This window comes from Dysidea avara, chromosome 4 (assembly GCF_963678975.1).
Source record: "Dysidea avara chromosome 4, odDysAvar1.4, whole genome shotgun sequence".
In the NCBI taxonomy this organism is placed as follows: domain Eukaryota; kingdom Metazoa; phylum Porifera; class Demospongiae; order Dictyoceratida; family Dysideidae; genus Dysidea; species Dysidea avara.
Window position 1 is genome coordinate 16,407,550 of NC_089275.1, and position 27,176 is coordinate 16,434,725.

The 27,176-nt window shown below is 35.4% G+C and overlaps 1 protein-coding gene across 1 annotated transcript; it reads left to right on the forward strand.

Annotated features, from left to right (window-relative positions):
• Positions 1-469: 469 nt before the first annotated feature.
• LOC136253313 (mucolipin-3-like) lies at positions 470-26,851 on the forward strand. Its single transcript, XM_066045962.1, has 11 exons — positions 470-938; positions 6,156-6,320; positions 7,277-7,427; positions 7,766-7,925; positions 10,448-10,733; positions 14,928-15,077; positions 15,895-16,005; positions 19,336-19,458; positions 19,510-19,728; positions 19,831-20,357; positions 26,615-26,851. Exons 1-11 carry the CDS (start codon positions 573-575, stop codon positions 26,640-26,642), a joined length of 2,286 nt encoding a protein of 761 aa, XP_065902034.1. The 5' UTR covers positions 470-572; the 3' UTR covers positions 26,643-26,851.
• Positions 26,852-27,176: the final 325 nt, after the last annotated feature.

Sequence of the window (27,176 nt, forward strand, 5' to 3'; positions counted from 1 at the left end):
TTTTAGCATAGTAATAATATTGAAAACTACATGGACAAAAATGCTCACCTTCGTGTAACTAACATGTGCTGGGTCGTTGCTTGCAAAAAGAACATAACATCGTGGTGGCTATATTGCAAAATAATCTTATTGGCATAAAACTCCACACAAACATATTTGTAGTGGGAAACTAACTGTACCATCGTATTCCTTGCCCCAGAAACCCTAGAAACAATCAAATTGTTTGATCAATCGCTCGTATGGCAGCGAAATGATTGTGCCAACTCTCCAATGGAAGCCGTGATTCACGGAGAAAATTTTATGCTAAATTTACGGAATTCCGGAATCGCTACATATAGCCACTTACATCTGTTGCTTCCGAATCAATTATTTACATCTGTAAGCAAGAAGGAGCTTGCTGAAACGGAGCAGATGAGCTTACAAAATACAACAGAATTAACCCTGACATGACGTAATATACGGGAGATTACCTACAATTTATGTGTGACCATCGGTTCCGTTCCTACTATAATAATTTATTTTATAAATAGTCATCAGCGTATAATGATTTCGTGGACAACAACGCTGTGAGAATGGAGAGTGACTATAAACTATCTGGTGACAAGCCGAGCTACTTTACCAGGATCCTGACTGGTTTACGCACGTATACAATTGGTTCGTGTAATTACTCGTTTTGCCACAGTGGTAGCACCAACAGCTCCGAAGAAGATATAGAGCTGAAGGCACTTACAATAAAGCTAAATGTTGAGGATAATATGCGCGGTGATCAGGAGGAGGAGGAGTGGAAAAGAAGAGCTGGTCGAGCGGATAGGGAGATGAAGAAGCGGCTTCGTTATCATTTTAAGAGTCTCGTAGAAAAGTGGACAAATGAGGACAAAAGGAGATTTCCTTGGAAGTTAATACTTCATGTGTTACTTCTTGTAATAGTTACCATACAGGTGAACGAACTATATTTGATAAAACACGGTCATGTGATATTTCACTAACCCAAAGGCCTAACCACTATCATCACTAACTTAGAAGTTGACCCAATTTCTTAACCAAACTCCTACCCTATAACCTAGTCCTAACTGAACTCCTATAATTAACCTAATCCAACATGATCATGTTTTATTGCTGATCCCAAACTAGTATGTATGTTGAGAATTCTTGGGTGAATTTACTGTAGCTACGTACATCACTACTGAGTCTGGACTTTTTTCTATATTCTATAACATGTTTGTATCCACAGGTTTTAAGCCTTCTCACAGGTCCCTAGTTAGATAACATTCACAGAATTATAATCAACTGTATTTGTATAAAAGAGCCATTGGGCCTAAAGCTGCTTTTGTAGGTATTCACCATAATGTTTTGTTTACATTGATGCACCTAGACAACAATCCCACCCTCAAATAGATTTAGTAGGCTTCTGCATCATTAAATATACTGGGCAGTTTGGCACCATTGAAGAATTTTATCGTTGCAATATTATATAATATAGCTACTGCAGAATACCAAACATGATGTTTCTTCCAGGTATATAGTTATACCTGCTATTTTGTTTGCACTTTCAATCCAATAAAATACCGTGAATAGTGAACCATTAATCCTATCAAACAATCTGTCAAATTGAAGTGTGTAGTAATAGCTACCATATTAAATATTTATGTTAGTCAGAGAAGGATCCAGACATTTACTGTAAAAGGTAAGTTCCACTGTGAATGTGATAACCTCACCCTACAATAGCTAGTTATGTGATAGTGAAAATCACTCTTCAATATTGTTTCACTCTCACCAGTAAATTTTTTACAGAAAAGTTAGCATTTGTAAGGAATTACAGTGAAACCTCTATAATCGGACGTTCAAGAAAATTGTATCAGGTTAGTGAGGATGTCAGGTAGTAATACATAGAAAATGCATTTTTTAATACATAAAATATTCCCGATTGCAGAGGTATTGGATTAGAGAGGTGTCACTCTAGGAATTAATAAGTAGTGAAAGTTGGAATCCTTTGCTATAACTCAATGTTTGAATGCAGAGGGGAATTCCGTCCCAGCCATTATTGCTCCTTTGCCATGACTTCATAAAGTTTTAATATTTCAGCCCAAGATTTCACCATAAAGGGGCTCCATGGAACCATTGGACAACACCCCGCCATCCCCCGGTTGCCCTTGAACTTGTGCATAAAGTACTATGAATCATGAGGATAAACTTAATAATTGAGGTTATGGTAAACTGGACATAGTTAAAATACCACATGTTGTACTTTAGGTGATAACTCACCTTTGCTAAAAAGCACACAGCTTTACTTAGTAATAGGTAGGGAGATTTGAAGCTGCTAGTGTTTATCACTCAAGAGTTATACAGTAGTGTGGTTTGTGAAGCATTACTACATGTCAAATCACTGGGAAACTACCACATTTTGCCAAGGTAATTATTGAAAAACAACCAGCAGACACATGGGCAGGGACACAAAGCCATTAAGAAAGGCTTACTTTAGCAATCAGAATACAGTGCAAAAAAACAATTGTTTAACTTTCAAAGTTTCACACACAAACTCAGAAAACGTAGTTAAGAGCACTTTTTTGGTATCTGTTCCTGCTCCCACTACTACTAAGCCACAATGCCTAGCCTACATATCTAGTAGTGTACTATACTATAGAAAACTGACGTAAAGTTAAAGTATACTGCAGTGAAATGCCAAAGAACCCACAAATCATTAGTAATATCACTCAAGCGCCACATACTAACAAGACTGGCAGTTTATTGCAGATATAAACACCTAACAAGCTTTGTTTCACTAAGCTGATGTTTGCTACAAGCCTTACAGAACAAATTACAATGCTAACCTTAATGCGCCTAGTAGACGTGAAGAAGTACAATTACCAAATATATTAACAAGCTTTTATCAACTCATTCACATAACATTCATGCTGTCCTGTAAATAGCACTAAAACCAAACATAAAATCTAGTCTTTGAGCAATCTCCATTTGTGACCGGAACTGCGAGAACCCGACATAATGGCACAAGCCTAAATTTTCAGTATAGGCTATTGATTGCAATTTGCGTAAATGAAAAAAAGATCATTAGATTTTTAAATGCTTTGTTCTTTGTAAAGAAAGGGTGTAATGATACAAACCTGGATATCATATTATTCACCTACTCAAGGGGGTTCAAAAATCTTTGTTTTGTAGCAGTAGACTAAAGAATACATGTATTATGGGCCTTTGTTTTTGTGATGTTGAAGCGATCGTACACGATTGATCTATCTTCACTGATTTCGTCTCTGTATGTAGTGAACAAAGGTGATAGAAGGAAAAAAGGGGTATCCATAAATGGGCTCCCCTATTCATAATGAACACGATGGTACAAGTTGCATCTCTGTACTGTATTGCATTTGTAAGTTACGGCCGCTTTTGTAAGCACCTGTAATTTATTTTCCCTGTACAAATTGATCTTTCTGTTGTAGCTACTTTGTAGGGCTGTAACTCCAAATGTTGCTGGCATACAAGGCTGAAACTTGGCCAGAACATACACTTGGTTAAGTAGTTATAAATATCCAATAATATAGAATTTGAAAAATACACCATTATGTCAGGTTTTTGCAGATCCAGTCACATTAAAATTTTATGGCTTATTATGCAATGTGGTACAGTTAATGAATTTTTTTGTGGTGCACACGTTGGCATCCCTAGATTGAAGAGCTTCGACTTTATCCTAACCTTAATATGGATGCTGTACACAACTATTTTAGGCTGTAATGGTACATAATACAGCTTAATGCTCAACCAAGTTGCTAACTATTATAAGTGTACCTGCCTGCTAGGAGCTGTACCATCTCAAGAACATTCCCTTATTTAAAGTGTCAGCTACATGGTTTTAGGAGGAAAATACACCACAACAAATTATAGTGGTGTACAGATATCCTGTAATCAGAAATTCCAATAAGGAATTGTGTTAAGGAAGTGGTATCATAACTATCTTATATAAATTATATTCATTCAACTAAAAATGGTGATGCATGATTACCCACACAATCACTCCATCCATTACTTGTTATGGTTAAAATGACTGTAATATATCCTGTGTTATATATTTGTACATTTAGCAATTTCATGTTGTACCTTGTATATAGCTGCTTCTACAAAACTGGATGCCCAGTTTGGGTCCCCAGTTAATAGCTTCCTGAACAGGCTATGCAACAAGTAGAGGCTGGCTAAATATGGATCATAATAGCCAGCAAAACATTGTTGACAATGACCCCTTCATTAATTTATATAGCTTAGCATGATATGTTCTATAGGGGCATGTGGAAAGATTCATTCTCTGCTGAAAGTAAAACCGTGTGGGTTACAGTCTTACATGAATGCCATCCTATATTTTCAAGTTTCTGTCACATTTACATGTATAGTTATCTGGTGGTTAGATAGACACAGAAATACTCCAATAAGAGTGATAGGGTACACAAACTGTTCAATGATTAGTCATTGATGAAGATTACTGTTTTACAGTGCCAAGCCAGGCCCTTTACAAGGCCAGAAACCACCATTTGAGCTCTCCACACCACCCAGAAAAGATGTTTGTTAAAACCAGCCTCGAGTACTGTAGTTTAAGTAGAACTGAGGGTCAAAACTGGTAGTACAATAGTGTAGCTGTCCACTGTGGGTGTTAGTTTGATTTTGCCTGACATAAGATTTGGACGGTTGTGTAAAATCTGGCCACATTTTATGACTTTTGTTGTCTAGAGCAAGAAATGTTTAATCAATCATAAGTCACAAGTACAACAGGAAACAGAGTTGAGACTTGTGTCATTGTGTTCACTGTGAACTGGGGCATTCACCATGATACAGTTTTTTCCCAGTTATATTGACCCATTCTATCAAGCAAGTATAGGCTCAGCGACAATAAAGTTACTCTTTTTACTTCATGTAAACAAACACAGATAATTCGTGCTTACTTCATGGTACAAAACGAACAAACATATTCTTACTCTCCATGAAGAGGCAAATGCAGTGGTGTATTAGATATTTGACTGGCTGAACAAGATTGCTGTTATAAATGCAGCTCAGTACAATGCACGTTACTTTGATGAGCAATATGTAGAATAAGATGTACGCAAGCTTTCAGACCCACATTTCCGAAAACCTAGAGCTGTTACAAGTTATTGAACTGCTATTTTAAAAATGTGACTTAGTATCTAGCTTCTGTGAAATGAACAAAACAATTTCATAGTAAAAATCCCCTCCACCTTTGTAGTCCACATAATTATGTACATGCATGTACCAAATTTGATTATTTGAACATAGCTATATACCTTCTCAAATGAAATAATTCTATAGTGAAAATGTCCTCCATCTTTAGTAGTCTTCTGTTACGCAGGCAACTGTTGCAGCAATATTTAACAATTTTGTCAGATAAGATTTTCTATCACTCCTACAGGGTAAATCAATCATAGAAACTAGGGTCTGTGGACAGGTTATCAATCATAGTGTATTTTGGTTGCATGGAATAATATTTACTGAGTTGTAATCAATCATGTGTTACAAGTATGTCATCATGGTAAAATGCTTATGGCAATAAACCCCAAAGCCAGTGGAGAAATTAGAGGTGATGAGAGTCAAGAAGTGGCTGTAATTCCAATCAGTTTGATAGTACTAAAACCAATATACACAGTGAATGTGTTAGTGGTGTACCATTACTATTTAGATTTTAAACATGTAGCTACCACCAGTTTTATACGGATAGGCATCTAGACTTTTAAGTTAGCAGAAGTATATATCCAATCCAAAACCTAGTGACGTACAAACATAGTATACAGCATTTAGTACAGATTCCAAAATAAACACCAAAACTGATTTATTAGGCAAAGCAGTAACTCTGTATTTCATAGATATCTACAGAAATGTCCATAATAGATAAAACAATTTGTGTAGGTTTCAAAATGTTTTCACACATGAATGACATAATTATTGTATTACACAATCATAACACACTGTGTAAATTTTGAAGTAGTTAAACAAGGAAATTTTAAATCCACATCGAATTAAAAATTTAGCATATTGCCATTATAATATAAATATGTCCATAGTATATTAACTGCCTCATCATTGACCAAAATACTTACTTGAAAAGAAATGTGAATTGAGTGTATAGGTTTGCTATTTGTGCTACACAGGTGTCAGTCTATGCAATTGACAAGTTTGAAGTGACAAATTTTGTGGCTGAAAATCTTGAAGTTTTTAGGGAGAGTTTCATCATATCAGACTCCAATGACGAACCAGTTAAAGACCTATTCAAATTCTCTGATGTATACAATCAGATAACACATGTTGTTGAATCTGTAAGTGATTCTATAAGTAAAGTTTGTATGTACTGTATGTCATTCAAATGTAGTGTTGTAACGAATTATACTTTAATTTCCAACTGTGTGATAACATTAAATTTTGTATTGTTTACTTCCCTGTTAGATTGGATACACAGTTAATTTAGTCATAGACATAATAATTGTGACCAGTCCTGGCATGTGGGCACTTAAAATTTGTATAATTAATTCTTTCAAACTTTCATGCTTTCATAACTCGGAACTTTTATGTCACCATTCTATAGCCATGCAAATTTCAGCCATTATTAAGCATTTAGCTAGCTACGTATACAATACAAGTTACGGAATGCAAATATTCTATTCTAGTACTTATGACTTATTGTGTAGCCCACATGTTCTATTTTCTCAGGGCCGGTCATGTATGTCTTCAAAATTTTAATCTTTAACCTCCCTACTTTGCCAACCTTCAAAGATGTGCGCATATCTCAACCCAAAATTCTTTCACCATAGTAGCTATATCTTTGTGGTAGAATAACTTAATTGCAACAATTCATCTTGTACTTTTCCATTATCACTTCATGACTATCTCCTTAGTAGTTTTATTATTGTGTATATTGTTGATTTGTAAGTATATGTTTGGTCTTTGTATATTTGAAAGTTACTGTGAAATGTGTATATGTTTTTGTTAGTTTTGTAACTTATGCTGTTAATGGAAGGACGGATAAATAAAAATCAAATCAAACCTGTATTTATAACTTAATTCGATGTAATGTATAAGTACAGTCTTACAAGCAGTTAAGAAATCTACAACATGTATCACCATGAGTATTAATTCTCGACTAGAGAATTAATCCCATCTTTTTGATTCGTATGTAATTATGCGGCCTTTTTCATACAATAAATTTAGTCTTCATTCATAACGCTGTGTACAGTGATTGATCAATGTACACGTAAATTTGTATTCACTAATGCAGTACTATACAATCTCAGAAGAATCTGTGAATCCGTTCAACTATTCTCATGGAGACATTTCTACAAGAGATCCTCATAACTTAACAATGATGATTGAGTATGTGAAATACGAGGATTGCTTTTTCAAGGTGTTTGATTTCTTTCCTAACACATGTAAGTTGTAGTGATGGCATGATTGTAAATGTATCGATGATTAAAAATGTAATCTATGCCTAAGCGAAACCCTTTCAACATTGAGCTTTACCTAGGATCAATATTTGCTAATTAAATGAGCATCACTTCATTGAATTAATATCTTTTCATGCAATACAAATATGATTCAGCTAATAACAAAAAAATGTCTAATTGTTTACATCAAAACCTATTATGGTGATAATTGTTTGCCAAAGATTTCCCCTGCCAATATACCTGTATGTAGTTACTTGCACTTGAATGGCTATAGGAGAAATTTTGTTTATGTGAACATGTAACTGATGCTACATTATTTGCAGCTGATTATTACATTTATCATCGAGACCTCTTCATGGTCACTGAATCAGAATTGGTTGATAAAGTTTGCACTAATGATAGTGAATGCTGCTCCAGGGACTCATGCAATCGTACTGTGAAAAATCAGGTTGAATATTTCATCAACAGAGATAACAGTTTCAGGTGAGCATTGATGTGTGCACACGTGCACATTATGTACGTACATATATTACTTTGCATGGGAGGATCAAAGTTCCACCATGTATTTTATTTTCCATACACAGCTACATAACTGTACTGTATGTATATATGTTAAAGCATTGCCGCAAGTGCTATCTAAAAAAATAAAGTGTGAGGTGCGTGGCCGAGATGCTAATAAAGCACGAGGCGAAGAAAGCACGAGGTGAAGCTGAGTGCTTTATTAGCATTGAGGCCAAGCGCCAAGTGCTTTATTTTTCATATAGCATGAGCAAGGCAATGCTTTAAATGATTTATGGAACTTTCTAGTTGTGTAGCTTCACCATACACTAGGACTCGCAATTGCAATTAACACGTGTTGCACGAATTATTAGAAGCCTGAATGCACACAAACTAGTTTAACAAAGTAACTTATGTGTAGTTCACCATAGTTTGGCATGGTAGACGTTCATTGTGTATTTGGCAGGTTTTGCTCATATCCCACAATCGATTCTATTGTGACACATGGTGAAGTTTTTCCGTGATATCTCCAGGACTTGTCCATTTACATTAGCACACGTAACAGCAACGTTACTTTCTCCCACTCATCATCGAAGCATTTAGGTATGTCTATATAGGTGGTAGAACTCGTATTGGCTGGGGTGATTAATCACTCAGTGCGGCGAGGCTATCAGTCTTCACTGGCTTGGAGGATTAATTGTACTGACGTAAGCACTGCAGGCTAATAAGGCTAGTGGGCAACTGTGCTTTATTGCTCACAAAGAGTGCTTTATTGTACAGTTTGCCGGAGTTAAGTGTACTTTATAAAATTTAAAGTACACTTTTCCTTTGATCTCGCCCACGCAAAGTTCTATAAGAGTCATTACTGTATGAGTGATACAGTATATTTATGTTGGATAATAATATTGGGCAATACAGTACACTTTGGCAAATAAGTACAATTATACAGAACAGTTATGTAAGGAATGTCACGAAAACAATCCCACTCAGACAGTACAATTGATCGTGTGTGTGATATCGTAAATTGTTAAAACTAGCCAGACTAAGCCAACCAGTTGGCTCTACAACTAGAAATAGATTACATGGACACTTACTGATAGTCTGATCACTGAAAATTGAAGCAGTTCAGGCACACAGGATGAATGGTCTGAGCAAGAAGACAAACACTTAAAACACCATGTGTGTACGTATTGGTATCTTGACACGCCCCCTCATGCTGTATTCTCTGTATGCGTGTCACAGTGCTTTAACTATAGCATATGTACATATACATACATACATACATACATACATACATACATACATACATACATACATACATACATACATACATACATACATACATACATACATACATACATACATACATACATACATACATACATACATACATACATACATACATACATACATACATACATACATACATACATGAATACATTAGAGAATCGTGGATTCTTGGTCTAACATTCGTGTAAAATTGCAGAAATGCATACTTCACTGCATGGGTAGCTTATAAATGCACTATTCTGAATAATATTTTATTTCTGTGAAATGTTAAACTTCATATGGTTGAGTGGAAATCCACATGGGTAAAAACAGTAGACCTGGCGACCAAAGACCAGGGCGCTGCAAGGATCCAACTCTTCTTGGATTTATACACTTCAAAATATTCTATGTTTGTACTAAGTATCTCTGCAAGTAGTCTTGCATGGCAAATCCACTTTTCCTCATCAGAGTGCTTCACACGATGTTTAAATCAATTAGCTCCTCCAAAAAGTGTCTGAAGCTGACTGCATTTATAAGCCACTTGCCTGTTGCACAATGAGCATACTAGTTTATTATGTCACCAAGATACTAAAGTTTAGAAACATTGTGCAAACATATATTCCAGGAAAATAGCAATTACTAGCTAAGCAAGTTTCAGTCCAGCAGCTCAAACAACTAGGCTTCGTACGTCATGATGCATCTGCACAACATTTATAAACTTTAGTAGCTAGGTGACATAATAGACTAGCATGCTCATGTGAGTAACCTATAAATGCAGTCCTTTTTCAGAGGTGCTTATAATTTCTAATTGGTATAAACATCGTGTGAGACACTGCGATGGGGAATAGTGGATTGGCCATACAAGACTACTTGCAAAGGTACCTAGTACAAGTATAGAATATTGTGAAGTTATGAAGTGTATAAAATTTCAAGGAGAGTTGGATCCTGGTGGGTCACCAGGTTCTGGATCTTTGGTCCCTGGGTCCACCATTTTTACCTACCCTAAAATTCAAGTGGATGCATTTTTTTGTTTGTTTGTTGATCACTATCCCACTAGGGACCTGCAAGAATTTACTTATTAATTTTACTGTTCATTTCAAGTCTAAAATTAAGTATACATTTAATTTTTAATGTGTTTGTATTTGGATCAGCACTACATGTACATACTACATGTACATTGTACAATAGGTGATGGAATACATTTCTATTGATAATATTTTTATGTGTCATCCTTTTAGGGTACAACTGGTGAAATTTAATTTCACTCTTAATACTTTTTATCAAAAAGGCATCGTTGAACGTGACAATGCAATATATGCTGTGTATCATGTTAATGTTGCTTTGGAAAACAAACTTCAGCGTGGTCATGTTGAAGTTGATCTAAAAATATATCCTAAGCTGGAGAGATACTGTAAGAGCACTCTAAGAAGAGGCACCATTCTGGATGTCTTTGTCTTAGTTTTTGCAATAATCATTTCAAAACTTTATATTTTTAGTGTGCTAAAACTGATAAGGTTATTGAAGGTATGTGCATCATATAAGTGCTTGTTTGTATGCAAATTGACATGCATGGCTATATGTGACTGGATTTGTGAAAAGGTACCATTTCCACACATTTTACATGCCAGCAAACAAAATGATGTAATACTCTACTTCCTGTACTGATTAACTTGCTCTTCATATCAAAATGCAGCCAGTTGCACTTATGGAAAATTCAGGCAATTGCATGCAGTAGTAAAAAAAGTTATAAGCTTCAACGTTAAAAAATGGGTCAAATTTTGAGTGTGAAAAAGCTTTTCGTAAATCTGGTATGAATTGGCAGCCATACTGTGCATAGAAGATTTCTATAAAAGAAAATCACATACATTAATATATACTTTATGGCAATGTATATAGCATATCAGTTAAATGTTCAGAAACCCGTCTTTTAAAACTGCAGTTTGTACGTAAGTCAAAGTTTGTAGCTGATAGTGTTTATATTAAACTTTTTATTTGACTATTGCACATAAGGGCCACTAGGCTTGCCTTGTAATGCTTATTGAAATTCTGTTATTTTTCTAATAGATTATTCATTCATTTGGTTTATAGTAGAGCGGCTAAGTGAAAAAATCATTTGCTTTTTGATAAAAATGTCAAACTTGGTGCAATATTTGCTTGATTCATACTTAGATATGATGCCATTAAATTTACCAACCAAAATCTGACAAATAATACCAATAGAAGATATATTGTGGGAGCTATTAAAGTGTTTATTAGTGAATGTACCACTCTGCGTGGGCAGTTCAAAGGCACCGCCAGTGCCATAATTTGTATATTGCACTGCTGCAGACCACAGCAAGTGCATTATAACTTATAACACACTGGTGCGGTTTTGTAGACCACAACGAGCGCATTATAAGTTATAATGCACCGACTGTAGTGCAATATACAGATATTGCACTGGCTGCAGCATAGCACAAGTGCCGGTGGCCAAGACCACTACGACACCTCACCTAATAGGTGGAAAGACACTTCACAGATCACTAGAATTCTTTTATAGCCTTACATGTAAAGGTCGATTGTGGGCCATAACGTCACCAATACGTATAATGTTTACAAGCAGCCAATGGCGATCGAAAAAGCCAACGCAGTGGCCACAACTCTAGTTTACACATATAAAAACGTACTTATACACCTTACTAGTTTGGTGCCATCTTAGCCCAGATTAAACTGTAGTCCACTTCGACAATGACTCAATAAAACTAAATAATACTCACCTTTACGTTCGATTGTGGTAACCAGTTTTGTCATGTCACTAGATTCGAGTTTAGCCAGTGTGAATACTAGTATCGTTTAGTAGTTAGGTTTTGTTTACTTAAACCGTTTATTTAGCTGCTATTTTTCGCTCAAGAGAATCACTATGACGATTAGTCTGGCGCTTGGTCTATTTGGTGATTGAGTGATCACACTGGCATGCTAAGCAATACATGATGAGAGTTGAATAGCGAATGCAGGTTAGTGATATAACCCATAGCGTACTAGCTTTCAATATCTCAGGTGGCTGCAGTACTGCAGATGGAACTTCATCGCAACGTCCGGCTTGGTTACCCACAATCGATGTTAGAAACCTGGCCTTTATAAGTGTTTACAGCTGTCTTGTGAGACTCTCCCCACCTATTAGGTGAATGATACATAACAGTTATGCAGCGTGCACTCGTGCTCTGCCTGTATGAATGCACTTGCCTTCGGCCCTCAGGCTCGTGCGTTTATATCAGGCAGAGTACTCGTGGCCGTTGTATAACTATATATTATACTGAAACTTTGCATCTGCATAGACAAGCAAGGGATGGTCATAATGACCAAAAGCTGACCAAGGAAGGTGTCCATCCAGGTTATTATCTTACAATGTTAAGAAGCACAGAGGGTCAAGGTATATGAAGCCATAGATATATTATTATTTCTATTGGATTCAGCTTGTAATTTTACCCAGAAATTTTGGCTCTATTAGAAGTGTTTAAAATTGCAAGATTTTGTCCATGTGGAAACAGTGTTATTTAGGAAACACAATTGTTCTGTGAAATACAGTAATTCTATAGGATTACAAATATACCGTATAGTATAAAACTTTGGCGGTAAAATGCTTTGGCGAATTTGGCGAATAGCATTCAATTCGCTAAAGTTTTTTCGCCAATTATGTTAGATGATCACATGAGCACATTGAGTAACTAGAACTTGAGATGAAGGTCAGTTCGTACCACCACGCAATAAAGATCGAGCTGACTTTGGAAATCTTGATCTTCCTAGGAATGTGTCCTACAGTTGTAAGCACTCCTTGGGATAGCATTTCCAACAGGCTTCCCATTCGCACGCCAGTTAGTCTCGCAGTTAGTTCATCGTCTCGTGATGAATTTGGCCAAATACTTTGATACACGTGATAACCTCTGCTACTGGAGTTCACTGAAATAGCAAATATGGTCACTCTCGGTATCGCAGAAGATAGAGAAGCATGCCTTTGCCATAGATACTATAGGGTTTGACTAGAGTATCTATGCCTTTGCCAGCACATCGTTAGATTGATTATCTATGGTTAGATCAGTAGCTACAAAAGTACTGCTACAATAACAACGCTAGATACCTATACACTTACTACACTACGTAACTGATGAGTTAAAACACCTTATCGTTTATCCGTACGTACCACACAGTAAAAACTTTGGCGAATATTATTTCAGTCGCCAAAGTTTTTTCCACCAATTTTTTCAACAGAGGGATTTTGTCACACTTTTTAACAGCCAAACTTTTTTACTATCACTATGTGTATTTGTGCATATGTGGTACACTCTAAATGTGTTGTACATAGCATGCACTCTGTGGTGTATGTGATGTGTAGGAGATGATAGTTCACATTTGCTAGTATGCACAAATACACATTTTATTGTAGTGATATACGGTACTTACTTCTTTGTCTTTCTACATTGTATGTAAGTTGCAGAATGTACTTATTATCAAAAAACAAAAGAAAGTTTTAATTGTGGGATTTCATTTACAAGAGTGTTACAGAATCACTGGTGTGACTATGATACCTCTTGCAATTAAATTTATCACCTTTGCAATTGACTTCATCCCATTTGCAGTAGAGTTCATCGCTTTTGTAGTAGAATTCGTCCCGTTTGCAATTGAATTTGTCGGTTTTGCAATTGGATTCATTGCTTTTGCATTAGAATTTGTCACATTTGCACTAGAATTTGTCATAATTATATTGACTGCAATAAACCAGCTGCTCATCACAAGGTGGATCATTTTTGCAATGGTGAATACCACTTGAGACACTACAGGGTACCTGGACTCGTATTGAGCTAGTTATACATGAAGCCATTCGAGTTAATTAACTTGTTCGCAAGTGACCACACCCATCGCCATTGGTGAAGCACAATTGCGAATGCTGTTGAAGAAGCTGTAGCAGAAGAATTATTACCTTATAAAAGTTGTTTACAACAGTTGTACTTCAACAAGATCATGAAGTTACTACATCTTGTTTTTGTGTTTACTGTAGCTGCCAATCTTTTTATTTATGGATGAATTCTTGTGCAAACGCAACGAATTCTAATGCAAAAGCAACTAACTCTATTGTAACACCGACAAATTCAATTGCAAATGGGATAAACGCTACTGCAAAAGCGACAAACTCCACTACAAACGGGACAAAGTCAATTAATTGAAAGGTGACAAATTCAATTGCAAAAACCTGTAAGGTACTTTTTATTTTCAGGGATGCTATAATAACACCCCTTGGATTTTAGAAAAATTTAAGTGTTGCATTACCACTAACACTAGTAATTCAAGACATTTGTGATTGATTTCACCCATACATTAAGGTGGCTATTCAACATGAAAATAATGCCTTATTTAGTAATTATTGTATAGATGTTACATTGTAAAAAATACAAAAGGTTTATTGCTGTATTATTACAGAGATAAATACGTAATTTGGCCATACTAAGCTCCATCAAGGATTCTAATTAGCTGAATCCATCTCGATAAGCCAAAGTATATGGAAGTTATTGTGACACAATTAAATGACAGTGTTATGTATCTTCTGTTAATTTTTTCCCTTTAATTAATGCACAAAAAAATTAATATAGGTATGTATATTCAACAGTAAATAATTGAGTCTCCTGTCATATATAACTCTAACGCTATTATAGTTATTCATCCATTTCAGATAATTTGATTTTACAGGATGTGAAGCTGCATTTCTTAGCTTACCACAAGAAACAAGTATCTTGGTCAGACCTTTGTGCATTAGTCAACACGTGGCACTTGATGACATTGTTTGCATGTCTGCTAATAAAAACTTCTACTGTGCTGAAGATTATTGGAGATTACAAAGTATGTATTGTTTAGCCATTACATATACTGCATGGTTATATGTGACCGGATCTGCGAAAACCCGACACAATCGCGCATTTTTCAAATTCCTGTTTATTAAATATTTATAATCTACTTAGCCAAGTGTACCCTCTGGCAACAGTTCAGCCTCGTATACCGATAACTTTAGGAGTTACAGTCCTACAAAGTTGCAACAACAGAAAAATCAATTTTTACAGCTAGTATAGGGAAAATAAATTACAGTTGCTTACTAAAATGGTTGTAACTTACCAACGAATTGAGGTATGGAGCTACAATTTTCACCATTATGTTTGCCATGAACAGAGAAATCAATTACTGGGTAAGTTTTTCCTTTACTCACCTTTCTTCACTGCATACAAAGCGAAATTTGTGAAGAAAAATTGATCGTGTACGATCACTTTATTGTGTCGTAAACAGACGCTCATAACTTCCGTATCCTTGTGTCTACTGCAACGAAACAAAGATTTTCCAACTCCCCATGAGCAGGGAAATAAGGTGATATCCAGGGTGTTATTGTTAGTACCTTCCTTCACTAAGAAAGAGGCGTTCACAAAATTTACGGAATTTTTTCAATAATACCGAAGTATTTCACCCATTGTATTCAATGCTTTATACTGTAAATTTAGGCTTGCACGATTGTGTCCGGTTTTCACAGATCCGGTCACATATGTTCAATATAAGAAAAGCTTTTTGAACAATGTTTTGCTTATCAGCTATATATAATGAGTTTATGACATCGTACATATCTCTTTAGGATAACATAGATTATTGTGTACATTGTCTCTATAATTTTTAGGAAAGGATTTCCTTTGATTTGATAGAAGCAGTTAGTATTGTACTTGGTTCTGGAATGTTTCTACTGTGGTGTGGATTGTTTGGATTTCTCAAGTACTTTGAGTCCCTAAACGTTAGTAAATTTAATTGCCTTGTTTTCTTGATAAGTAGTTACTGTAGCAAATATGTATTTTTAAATCAGTTAAACTCATCAGGTTGCTTCAATAATTTTCAATGATAAAAGCTAAACTTGGTGAGATTTTATTTATCATGGAATACCTGCCCATTCCTTATCTGATAACTCTACTGTAAGATTTCACTATACGCCTGCCTAACATTGATAAACAGCATACATACAAATGTGAAGTAAGGAAGTAGGCACAGGATCAAGACACACGGTAGTGTGTCGTGCGGCCCAAGAAGCCGATGCGCAACACCCATGAGTATATTGACAGGAAGAAAAAAATGCAATTTTTGCACCTCCGTAGCTCTGTGCTGCCTTGATGAAACAAGACGATGTTTGCTGTGGACATGCCCTCCAACTTCAGCACTCCACATTCCAAATTTGAGTAAAATTGCTTAAAGCGTTACCGAGATACGTATGCGACTTCAAAAATTGGCTTAGTTTCTTGGTTTTTTTCTTCTTATTTTTCTTCCTTTTTTCGCATAATTACAAAAACTGCTATAAAATGCGAACACCTTATCCGATCGCCTTGAACTTTGGCATACAGAAGAGGGGTATAATGGCGCATCTCGGTACCAACTTTGGCTGGACTACGATAAACAGGCAAAGAGTTAAGAGCGATTATTCATGAAAAATAATACCAATATGTTGTCACGCCTACAGGGTAAACCGCGTATGGGAAGAAGCTGAAAATCGGTGGGTGAATAGGTTAACTATTGAACCTCAAACCTTTTGTGGTTTGAAATAAATCGAGCTAAAAACCAGTAAGATACAACGAAAAAACCAACAGTGTGTAACAATTATGCAATCGAGATTAGCTAATAAAAAAATGACTGCTTGCCACGCCTACCAGATAAACCGCTTGGGGTAATGCTTTGAAAATCGTTGTACAGATGGAGTAATCATCTTAGAAATGCTCTTCAATGGTGTAGAAGAATCAGACTTAAGGCCACGGAGTTATAACACGAAATCCAACTTAGTGCAGCAAGTGCGAGATTGAGATACTCTAATAGAGCAGTAATCCTAAAGAGAATTCAAGAGATCAGCTAGAACAAGTAACCTGTAGAGAGATCAGCTACAAACAATTCACCCTGTAGAGAGATCAGCTAGAAAAAGTTACCTTGTAGGAAATTCATGCAACTATGGAAATAGATAGTTCAGCTAGAAGAAATCACCTTGTAGAGTTCAGCTAAAAAGAAACCACCATGTAGAGAGTTCAGCTACAAATCAATCACCCTGTAGAGAGTTCAGCAACAAACAAATCTCCCTGTAGAGAGATCAGCTAGAAGAAGTTACCTTGCAGAGAATTCAGCTACAAAGAAACCATCATGTAGAGAGTTCAGCAACAAACAAATCTCCCTGTAGAGAGTTCAGCAACAAACAAATCTCCCTGTAGAGAAATCAGCTAGAAGAAGTTACCTTGTAGAGAGTTCAGCTACAAAGAAACCATTCTTTAAACAGCTCAGCTGCAAACAAATCACCTGCACAGAATTCAGCTACCAACAAATCACCCTGTAGAGAGATCAGCTAGAAGAAGTTACCCTGAAGAGAGTTCAGCTACAAACAAATCACCCTGTAGTAAGATCAGCTAGAAGAAGTCACCTTGTAGAGAGTTCAGCTACAAACAAATCTCCCTGTAGAGAGATCAGCTAGAAGAAATTACCTTGTAGAGAGTTCAGCTACAATGAAACCACCATGTAGACAGTTCAGCTGCAAAGAAATCACCCTGTAGAAAATTCAGCCACTAACAAATTGCCCTCTAGAAAGATCAGCTAGAAGAAGTTACCTTGTAGAGAGTTCAGCTACAAAGAAACCATTCTGTAAAGAGCTCAGCTGCAAACAAATCACCTGCACAGAATTCAGCTACCAACAAATCACCCTGTAGAGAGATCAGCTAGAAGAAGTTACCTTGTAGATAGTTCAGCTACAAACAAATCACCCTGTAGAGAGATCAGCTAGAAGAAGTTACCTTGTAGATCGTTCAGCTACAAACAATTCACCCTGTAGAGAGAGCATCTAGAAGAAGTCACCTTGTAGAGTGTGTAGTTACAAAGAAACCACCATGGAGCGTTCTGTGATAAATATGTGTATTATATATATAATTTGTAAATTTACTGATAAAATCAGAAATATTTAAAGTACATCTGCTTGATCTTTTCTTCTTCCTGTGGTAAAGAAAAAAAGATAGGTTAAAAAAGTCCCAAAGCCAGCCATAGGCCAGCTTTGGGCTATACAAATACAAAAAGAAATGAAATCTAATCCAAAACAGCCAAGCTGTAAAAAAAGAGTGCGGCCCTCAAAAAGACTATAAGCGGCACAAAATTCACCTAAATTGTTGTTATTAAAATTTTTACCATTAACCTATCATCACATCCATTTCTTGGCCGCTACCTTGGATTTCACATCTTTTTTCACCATAGCCTTTTTGAGGGCCGCACTCTTTTTTTACAGCTTGGCTGTTTTGGATTAGATATACTGTATCAGCTACAAATGTTTCTACACTTGCTTTTGAGATGGTTGCATATACTTTAACCTCTGCTCCTCCATTATAAAGTCTTCTGCCAACTCACCAGAGCAAAAAATTATCAAACTAGGTGCTACAACACTATCTTTACTACCACCGTATGCATGTGTTGTTATGAATGGTGATAATCAGAGGTTTATAAAGTTACAAGTTGTAATTATTATTAACATCAGAAAACTTTGACAAAGTGGACACTGATGAACTGCAGGCAGATTGTCATATTCATCAAAATTTCTATCACTCCATACAGTGATAATGTATATAGGTATGTTAAAATAGACTGCCATTGAAAATATGCTGCAATTCTTTACAAAATAAGTTTCAATTTATCTGCAAATTTACTACAGTTATTACTCTTATGCATGATGGCTATACATATGTGTGCTTTTTAGAGCAAGCATATGTATGTATGTAGAAACTAATGATAGAAATCGCTTAGTAGATCATTGTTTGTAAAGCAGTTACACTGTACATATACTCTAGTAAACACACTGAGATACTCTAGTAAAGCAGTTACACTGTACATATTGTAAGAACTGTATGAAACTACTAATTATTTGTAACCAAACAGTATATACTCAGAACTTCTAAAATGTCTGTTGTATCCTTTAACTCCACATAAATTTCATTACTGAAGTGTTGTCTCCACTCACTGGACTCTCCTACATACATGTACAGAAGAATCTAAATCATGCAACTTTTAATAATAACAATTGCATGTATGTACTGTACATATATGACATTCTCCTATACAGGTTTTGCTGATTACAGTAAAACTCGCACTACCTAGCATTCTGAGATTTGCAGTGTGTATGTTCATTTTATTTATGGCATTCATGTTCTGTGGTTGGCTTGTTATGGGGCCATATAATCCACAGGTGAGCACCAAATCTCTATAAATTTACTTAAATACACTTTTGTTAATACAGTTCCAAGATCCTCTTACTACTGCAGAGAATCTACTTAGCTTTCTTAATGGTGAAGGAATTGATATTGCTTTTGCAACAGTATCCTGGGATGATCCATTTGTGTCTGTTCCTGTTTCAATATTCAATAAAATTTATCTCTTTTTGTTTATATTCATTTTCATCTACATTGTTCTGAGTTTATTTATTGGCATATTTAATCAAGCGTATGATTCTTTGTCGGTAAGTGAATATAATTATTATTTGAAATTGATCACAGTAGAAATGCCTTATGTAATGTGTGCTGTGGTTACTGAGTACCTAGTAATTTTGGAATTTAAATAGGATAAATGGAAAAAGCGGTCAAGGGGTTTTGTTCAGGACTGGGTAGAAGGAGAACCAGATGATGACCCAACTAAAAACTATCCTTTTCCTGTTCCACGCATTCGTGAGAGTCTGGATGAGTTTGATAACTTTAAACATGGTGATGAATCTGATAGAAACATTGTGACACCTTCTCCTACTGATCAAAGCAACACTGTTTCACAAAATCATGAAGATACAAACTCTAATTTTATTGTTTCAAATGACAGTGCAAATGTCAATAAGAATTCTCGGGGTTATACTTTGTCATCTTTTTCCAGCGATTCCTTACCAGCAAATATTCCATTTCAAGCTCACGTTTTCCAACCAACCCTGAGACGTGTTCACAGTCAAAGAGACCATCACACAAAGTGTAAGTACTGTGGATCAAGGCTTGCACAATTAAAGAGCAATTCTGATATCAAAAGCACTGCAAGAAAGCCATCTAATGCCAGCCGAAGGGATGTTGCCAGAGCTCGCTCCATAATCAGGAATTCAACACTCCCAAAGTAAGTTTCTTTGGCTGATAATACAAATATGGCTGTATGTAGTACCATAATTTGTTTTATTTGCAAAATTTTTCTTTTATGTAAAATGTATCATATGATTTAGCGATATTGAACAAAGATTATTTTACATGACTGCTCATGTATCGTGATCTTTTGCAACACTGGTGTAGACGGGTTTAATGAAAAGGCATGGCACTATATTACATCATTTTAATATAACACAATCTGAATTTGTGTAAGGCAAAAGGATCAGTAAAATCATGAAGGCAGACATTTTTCGAAATATTTCTGCTCACTGTATTACTACATCAATTAATCACTACCCAAAATTGAAACATTGTGGTCGTACTTTATCAATACTTGAACTTTGTTGAAAAAGAATAACGGTGACTTTTCTGTACAGGTGGTTTATGAATGCAAAATTTAAGCCACCTCCATTTAACATCTAAAAAGAAACCGATTATTCCATGCCCAAGTTTAGTAATTGGTTTTAATCCTCAAATCACCTGTTTTTATCAATGATCAATAATTTAATTGCAGTTGACAATGCATTTCTTTTGCCCTACGAAATTGGCTCGTAATTTGCAAATGTGGCAGGTTTTTATGATCACACCTCTTCGTTAAACATGTCTATATAGCTACAGCCTACAGTGTTGCCGCATTCTTGGTACTGGTTGTGTCTTGTTAGCCATGACCAAATAGCTACAGTACAAAGGCAGTAAGACACACAGTTAAAATTTTCTGTAGCTAATCGTGCAAAATTTTGGTGTAAATTTTTTTCCATATAATTTTGCATATGGAAATTTTTTTCACAATGAAAAGAGGCAAATAATAGTATATGGCATGAAATAATTGTGTCATTACTAAGATGCATTTTTGTAATTTGCTTTCCATATGAACAGCAAATGAATATATTAAGTTACTAGTTACAATGTATTTGAATTTTCAATTTAAAGCTTGGAGGTAAGTAGTATCCATCTTGTTTATTTTACACTTCTAGACTTACCGTAGCTAGTAATAGTGACTCTACTGTAAATGTTATAATCTGGTCCCAAATGGGGAAAGGAGGAAAAATATATGTGATAAAGTCAGTCTGTGTTCACGTAATTCCCCCTAGATGTAATTATTAATTCAAATTAATGCTCTGTGAATGCTATCTCACTAGGAACCTGTGAGAAGACTTAAAACCTGTAAATACAGGGAGTTAGTGTTGGCAATGACTAAACAACTCCTTTAAATGTATGTACAGTTTTGTCAGTACATAACACTAGTATAGTACAGGCTAGTAGCTTGATGTAGAGCTATATAAGGTGTAAGTATTGTGTTATTGTCACCTATTTTGTCTAGAAATTCTTTTTCTTACCTGAATGTATTATGCTAGATATTTTCTCAGCATTAGAAAATGTTAATTTCAAGAATGTGTGATTGTTTTGTTACAGAGGATATAATTATCACAATGTGGTGACTGTTCTATTAAGGTATCTCATCTTCTGGTACTTATTACTTTCTATAGCAAGAAAATTGTATACGCTGCATTGCTGATCTTTTACCGCATGTGAATAAGAGCATTGTTTTATGAAAATATTCCAAGTTTTGTGTTATTTATGTCCATGTACAAGAACTGCACATTTATGCTAAAGGTTTGCTCAATGCTTTTACATACCAACCTGTAAATCCTCAGACTGTGTTGGCAAAATTGGTACTCCATATCCACTATTAAAATTAATGTGACCGTCTCAGCAAAAACCCTACTTGTTCGCACAATTAATTTTTTTTTTTATCTACTCATCATTATTAGCAGTGTCCAAGGAATGGATCACCAAAGTTTCAGCCTTCTGTGGTGTGTAGTTTTGAAATTATAGCACTAGCCAGTAGGAAGAGTAAGATAATCGATTTGTACAGTGACTATACTGAAAATAAACTACAGGCACTTACATTCGCAGTCATAACTTCCGTTTGGATTAGTCTACAGCATTGCAATGTGGCTTAAAATGTTCACCATGGATCAGAACATCAGCCAAGGTATGGTGTTAGCCCTGTAGAGACTTGCACATATGGATATGAAAGCGGTTTGGTAGAAGAAACGATTACGATCTTGTTTATGTTTACCGCATCGTAAACAAACGCATGTGACACGCATACCATTGAAGCTACAGAAACGAAACAAAGATTTTCGAACTCTCCATGAGCAGGCAAATAAGATGGTATATAAGTTTAATCGATTAGAGTCTTCCTCTTCGAATACTGGTCCGATAAAAACTTGCGTCTTTTTTCTTTGTAGCATGCGTAATTTTACGAATTATTTTTAAATTTTGTTTTTCTCAATACGCATGCTTATGCGAACAAGTCGGGTTTTTGCTGAGACAGTTACAAATGTGGAGGTGAAAGCAACAAACGTGTTAAATTTTCTAATTTCCTCCATTCTTGTGATTTATGACTATGTAATTTAAAAAAGCAACTGGCTGAGCAAAAACTGGCTGTTTTCACACATTCCTCCAGATCCATTTTATTGCATCTCTGTAATCTGTAGTAACAAAAGAGTGGACGGTCAAAATTTCAGCTGGAGACGCATCTATTATGCTGGAATAATTTTGGGAATAATAGGTAGTGGAAAAAATTGGGGAATATTCCAGAATAATTGGATGAGTTCTAGGAATAATTAGTGTTAAATTATAAGGTTTTCTTGTAATGTGATGCAAAAGTCTTTTGGATACAACACTGAAACAGTGCAAGCATAAAAATGGTTTAAAAGATCGAGATACTCTAATAGAGCAGTCAACTTCGAGACCATAATTCTAATTATCACATAGCAGTCATTTAGGTTAAACTTTTTTTTGCACAAATTTTGGGAATAATTTTGGGTAAATTTAAAAAGAATTGCCAGAAAAAATAATTGGAAGAATAAAAAACATAATAGACTCATGCCTAGTTTTAGCCTTTTATGATGAATGGTCTTGATGTTATAGTGTTTGACAGTTGGAACAGTGATAAACTCAATTTATGCAGCTACAATATGGAAAATAAATTACAGGTGCTTAGATAATCGATCAGAACTCATGAATGAAACAAGCTACAAAGATGGGACTTGGCTCAATCTGTGCACCATGAACTGACAAATCAATCAAGGTATAGTGCTTTCCTTGTACTCATCCATGTTGACAAAGAAGAAGCCCATTCCAACTGAGAAATGACAACAGTGAACGTTGTTTTTACCACATCATAAAGAAGTGCACATAACTCACGTATCCTTTACTGTACTTGCTCTCTGTAAACAGGCGATTTCATTGTTGTATAGGTTTTATTCATTTGAGCTTAATTTCAGTGCATACGAATGCGATTAAAGCATGCGTAATTTTTTCATGTCGCTAGCATGCATAATTTTTTCATGTAGCTAGTATGTGTATTTTTACCCAGTGTATTTCGATGTAATTTTTTTCAAAATAGAATTTTGCAAAAATGGCTGCTTTTCACTCAGCGGGTCACTAAATAATGTATTAGACAATTATGCTTGACTTATTGTCTACAAACAGAAATGAGACTTGCTAAAGTATATAATCACATGCACAGTAAAACCTCAGTTACCATAATCTTGGTGTCATGATAAGTAGGCTTGTGCCAAGTATGCCCACACAATTTTTAGCATAACAGGCTAAGCTTGCATCAAACCCACACACATTTTCTGACTTATGAACTTTCAGTTATTTGAACATAATAAGTTAGGTTTTGTTCCTCAGGGTTAGGATTTCAATTTTGTAAACCAGGTGCATGCCCACAGCCAGCCTTTTCGCTCGCCTGGTTTACTGAAATTGTCTTCGTAAAAAACGTGTGTGTACTTATCTATCTACCTATCTATGTTTGTCCGTACTCACCCACGTGAGCAAAATCATTAAATAATGGTAAAAGCAGCTTTTGCGTAGGGAGTAAAAGTGAAGTGAAGTCTGTATTTAACTTCTGCACAGGTGAACTTTGCTCTGAGGTGGTTTCTTTTCGGCAGACTGAAATACGGGTGTGGCTACTTTCCTCAGACTTTGTAAACTACCTTCCCTTTGCAGTTTTCAGGTGTTAGCAACTGAAAAACAACGGTGCAGGTCTCGTACACTACCAGGAATAGCCTATCGCTTCAAGTTGAAAGGGGGTGTATCCCTTACGTACGCGAATGAAAATGAAGAGTGGCTTTGAGGCTTTGTCAAGAAAATTTGTGGGAAAAAACACGATAGTCAAACTATAAAACAGTTTAGAAGATACTTCTGTGCATAATATGTTGGTAAATGTGGTTTGTTTAACAAGCGCTTCTTTAGCAATGCATAGCAACGTAATTGAACGAATTAAGGAAATTTCATGAATTATGAAATACAAGAATTAGCTAATAATATTATTGCACCACCCAAAACTACCCTATTGTAAAATAGTAATACATAGTTGGTTAATTCATAGTAGCATATACTATCTATGCTTAATCCCAGATGAGTTAGCTAGCTGCATGGCGCCTTGTTTTTAGAAGTAGCACAACATCAACTTGTATTAAAATAAGATTGAGGATTTTTTTTTAATTGTAGCCCTTGAGGCAATTGTGTTTTCAGATAAATCCCTAGTGGCCATGGTTTAAGTAGTATATTAAAAAATCCAATTTGTTACCCAACAATGAAGGCTGCTTCATGACGTATGTTCAAATTTGATATCGAAATATTTATTCTCAGGAGCAGACTAATATTATAGAGGGTAAGTGACTCCTCTATTAGAGTGTCTCAACTCACTTCTGTATATAATTACATGATTTTGCTAGAGTGTTATTTCTTTGGCTCTGGTTGCAAAATCAAAAAGATCATCCCTATTGTGCTGCCTAAATGCTTGGTGCTTTTTGTCATGCAACGTTTATTATGTCAACATACGGATTTGGTACATATAAGCTTAATTCCTAATGACAGAATGAGATGCAGCAACATCTCATTCCTATTCAACACAGTTGCTTCCATAATCTGCTACTTCATGATATTATGTGACCATGTCAGCAAAGTTCACATAGTTTGTTCTAAATTTCTTTTTCAATTTCTCTGATACAGTGTCCAAAGAATGGGTTACCACCATTAATAGTGGGTAATTTTGGAATTATAGAATATATTAGACAGTGTAATTGGGAACTGATTTGTACAACGACTACTGTGTACTGAAAATAAACTACAGGGACTTAAATTTGAATCCTTAAATTTTGTCATAAATGAGTGCATGTGACATGTATACCCTTGGGGCTACAGGAAAAAACCAAAGATGTTTGAATTCACCATGAGCAGGCTAATAAGATGTGCATAGGTTTACTGTAATTTACTTTATTTTCATGCAAAAAAATTTCGTGATAAAAATTTATGTGTAGAAATATTTTCATGATTTATGTAAATGACTGCTCTATTACAGTATTTTGATCTTATGCAAAAATTATTTTTGTGTAAGAAAGTTTTGTACAAGTTTTGCATACAAAAATTGTTGTACAACAAGAAAAAGCTAATTATGGTAGTTGATTTAAGACTTGAGTAACGACTTACATCTTTTTAGCATGTATATAGGGACCTGCCGATTATGTTTACCTATTATGCCATGCTGCAATGCTCAAAATTTTTCCCATAATGCTTAAATTGATGCTCAATATTTTACCCATTTTGCTCAAATTATGCTCGATATTTATACCTCAGTTCCCATGTTTTTCTAGTAAATTTCCACGTTATGGGAAGAATCTAAATCCTTGCTTGTCAAAATGCATGTCACAGAAAAGACCGATATGTTCTAATAGAACAGTCAGCTACCTGATTATTCTCTGACCTTTCTATTAGAGTATATCGATCTTTTTCTGTGATACGTATTTTGATAGCAAGAATTTATGGTAATGCACAAATGTTCTGCCTATTATGTTAGCATTATGTTCAATGCTATCAGGTACCTATTATGTTCATTATTATGCCAGCATAATCGGCGGGTCCCTACGTGTATATCATTTTTTAATTAAAAGGTGACTATAGGCAGCTTTTGCTGAAAGTTACATATGACGACCCAATTTAACTCCGTAAAGGACTGGATTGGGTTAAGAACTGGGGGAGTTTTGTGCTTTAATAACAGCTTATACAACTGTTGCATTTCTCAATTAATTCTCCAATGGTCATAAAGCAGATTACTTCTTGTTGACCTGTTTGCTATTAAGTAATCATGTCAAGTGGTTTGAATAGTTTGTATACCACTGTTCGTGTATATTATAGCTGTTGTTGTTGTAGGGAAGTGCCGGAAGAAATTGATATTTGAGAGTTATCACTGAATATTTACAATATACAGTACTTGTGTATGTATAATCTCAGTAGATTTCATTACTCTGACTCCATGCAGTTAGCTGTTTTCTATAACAATATTTTGTGTTAAGGCTTTTACACAATAACAACTGCATGATTTGTATTTGTATATAGAAGATATTTTGTATTTGTATACTGTATAATATCACTAATATATATATGTGACCTACTGAGCAAAAACCTGAATAATTTTTTCTTTAAATAAATCACATCGGATAGAAAATGTGTACTATAAAAAAAATTATGCACATTTTTATCTCTTCGGTAAACAGTGACAAGACTTGAATATAACTTGTATATATCAAAGCTACTATTGCATCACTAGAGCATAAAAGCATAAGGTATCTCAACTTGAGAAAAACTCAACACCCGCTATAAACACTGTCAGATCTGTGAGCAATACTAGTAATGAACCTCATGATTCCACAGTGGTGACTCCACAAACAAAGGAAACACTGCCTGATCACAGCATACAAGACATGGTTGCAAC

Bases quoted from the DNA above. Each gene is read 5' to 3' on its own strand.
- LOC136253313 (XM_066045962.1), top strand. From the start codon at position 573: ATGGAGAGTGACTATAAACTATCTGGTGACAAGCCGAGCTACTTTACC. The intron at 6,321-7,276 runs GTAAGTGATTCT...TCACTAATGCAG, and splicing joins TAACACATGTTGTTGAATCT to TACTATACAATCTCAGAAGA. The intron at 19,459-19,509 runs GTGAGCACCAAA...TTGTTAATACAG, and splicing joins TGGGGCCATATAATCCACAG to TTCCAAGATCCTCTTACTAC.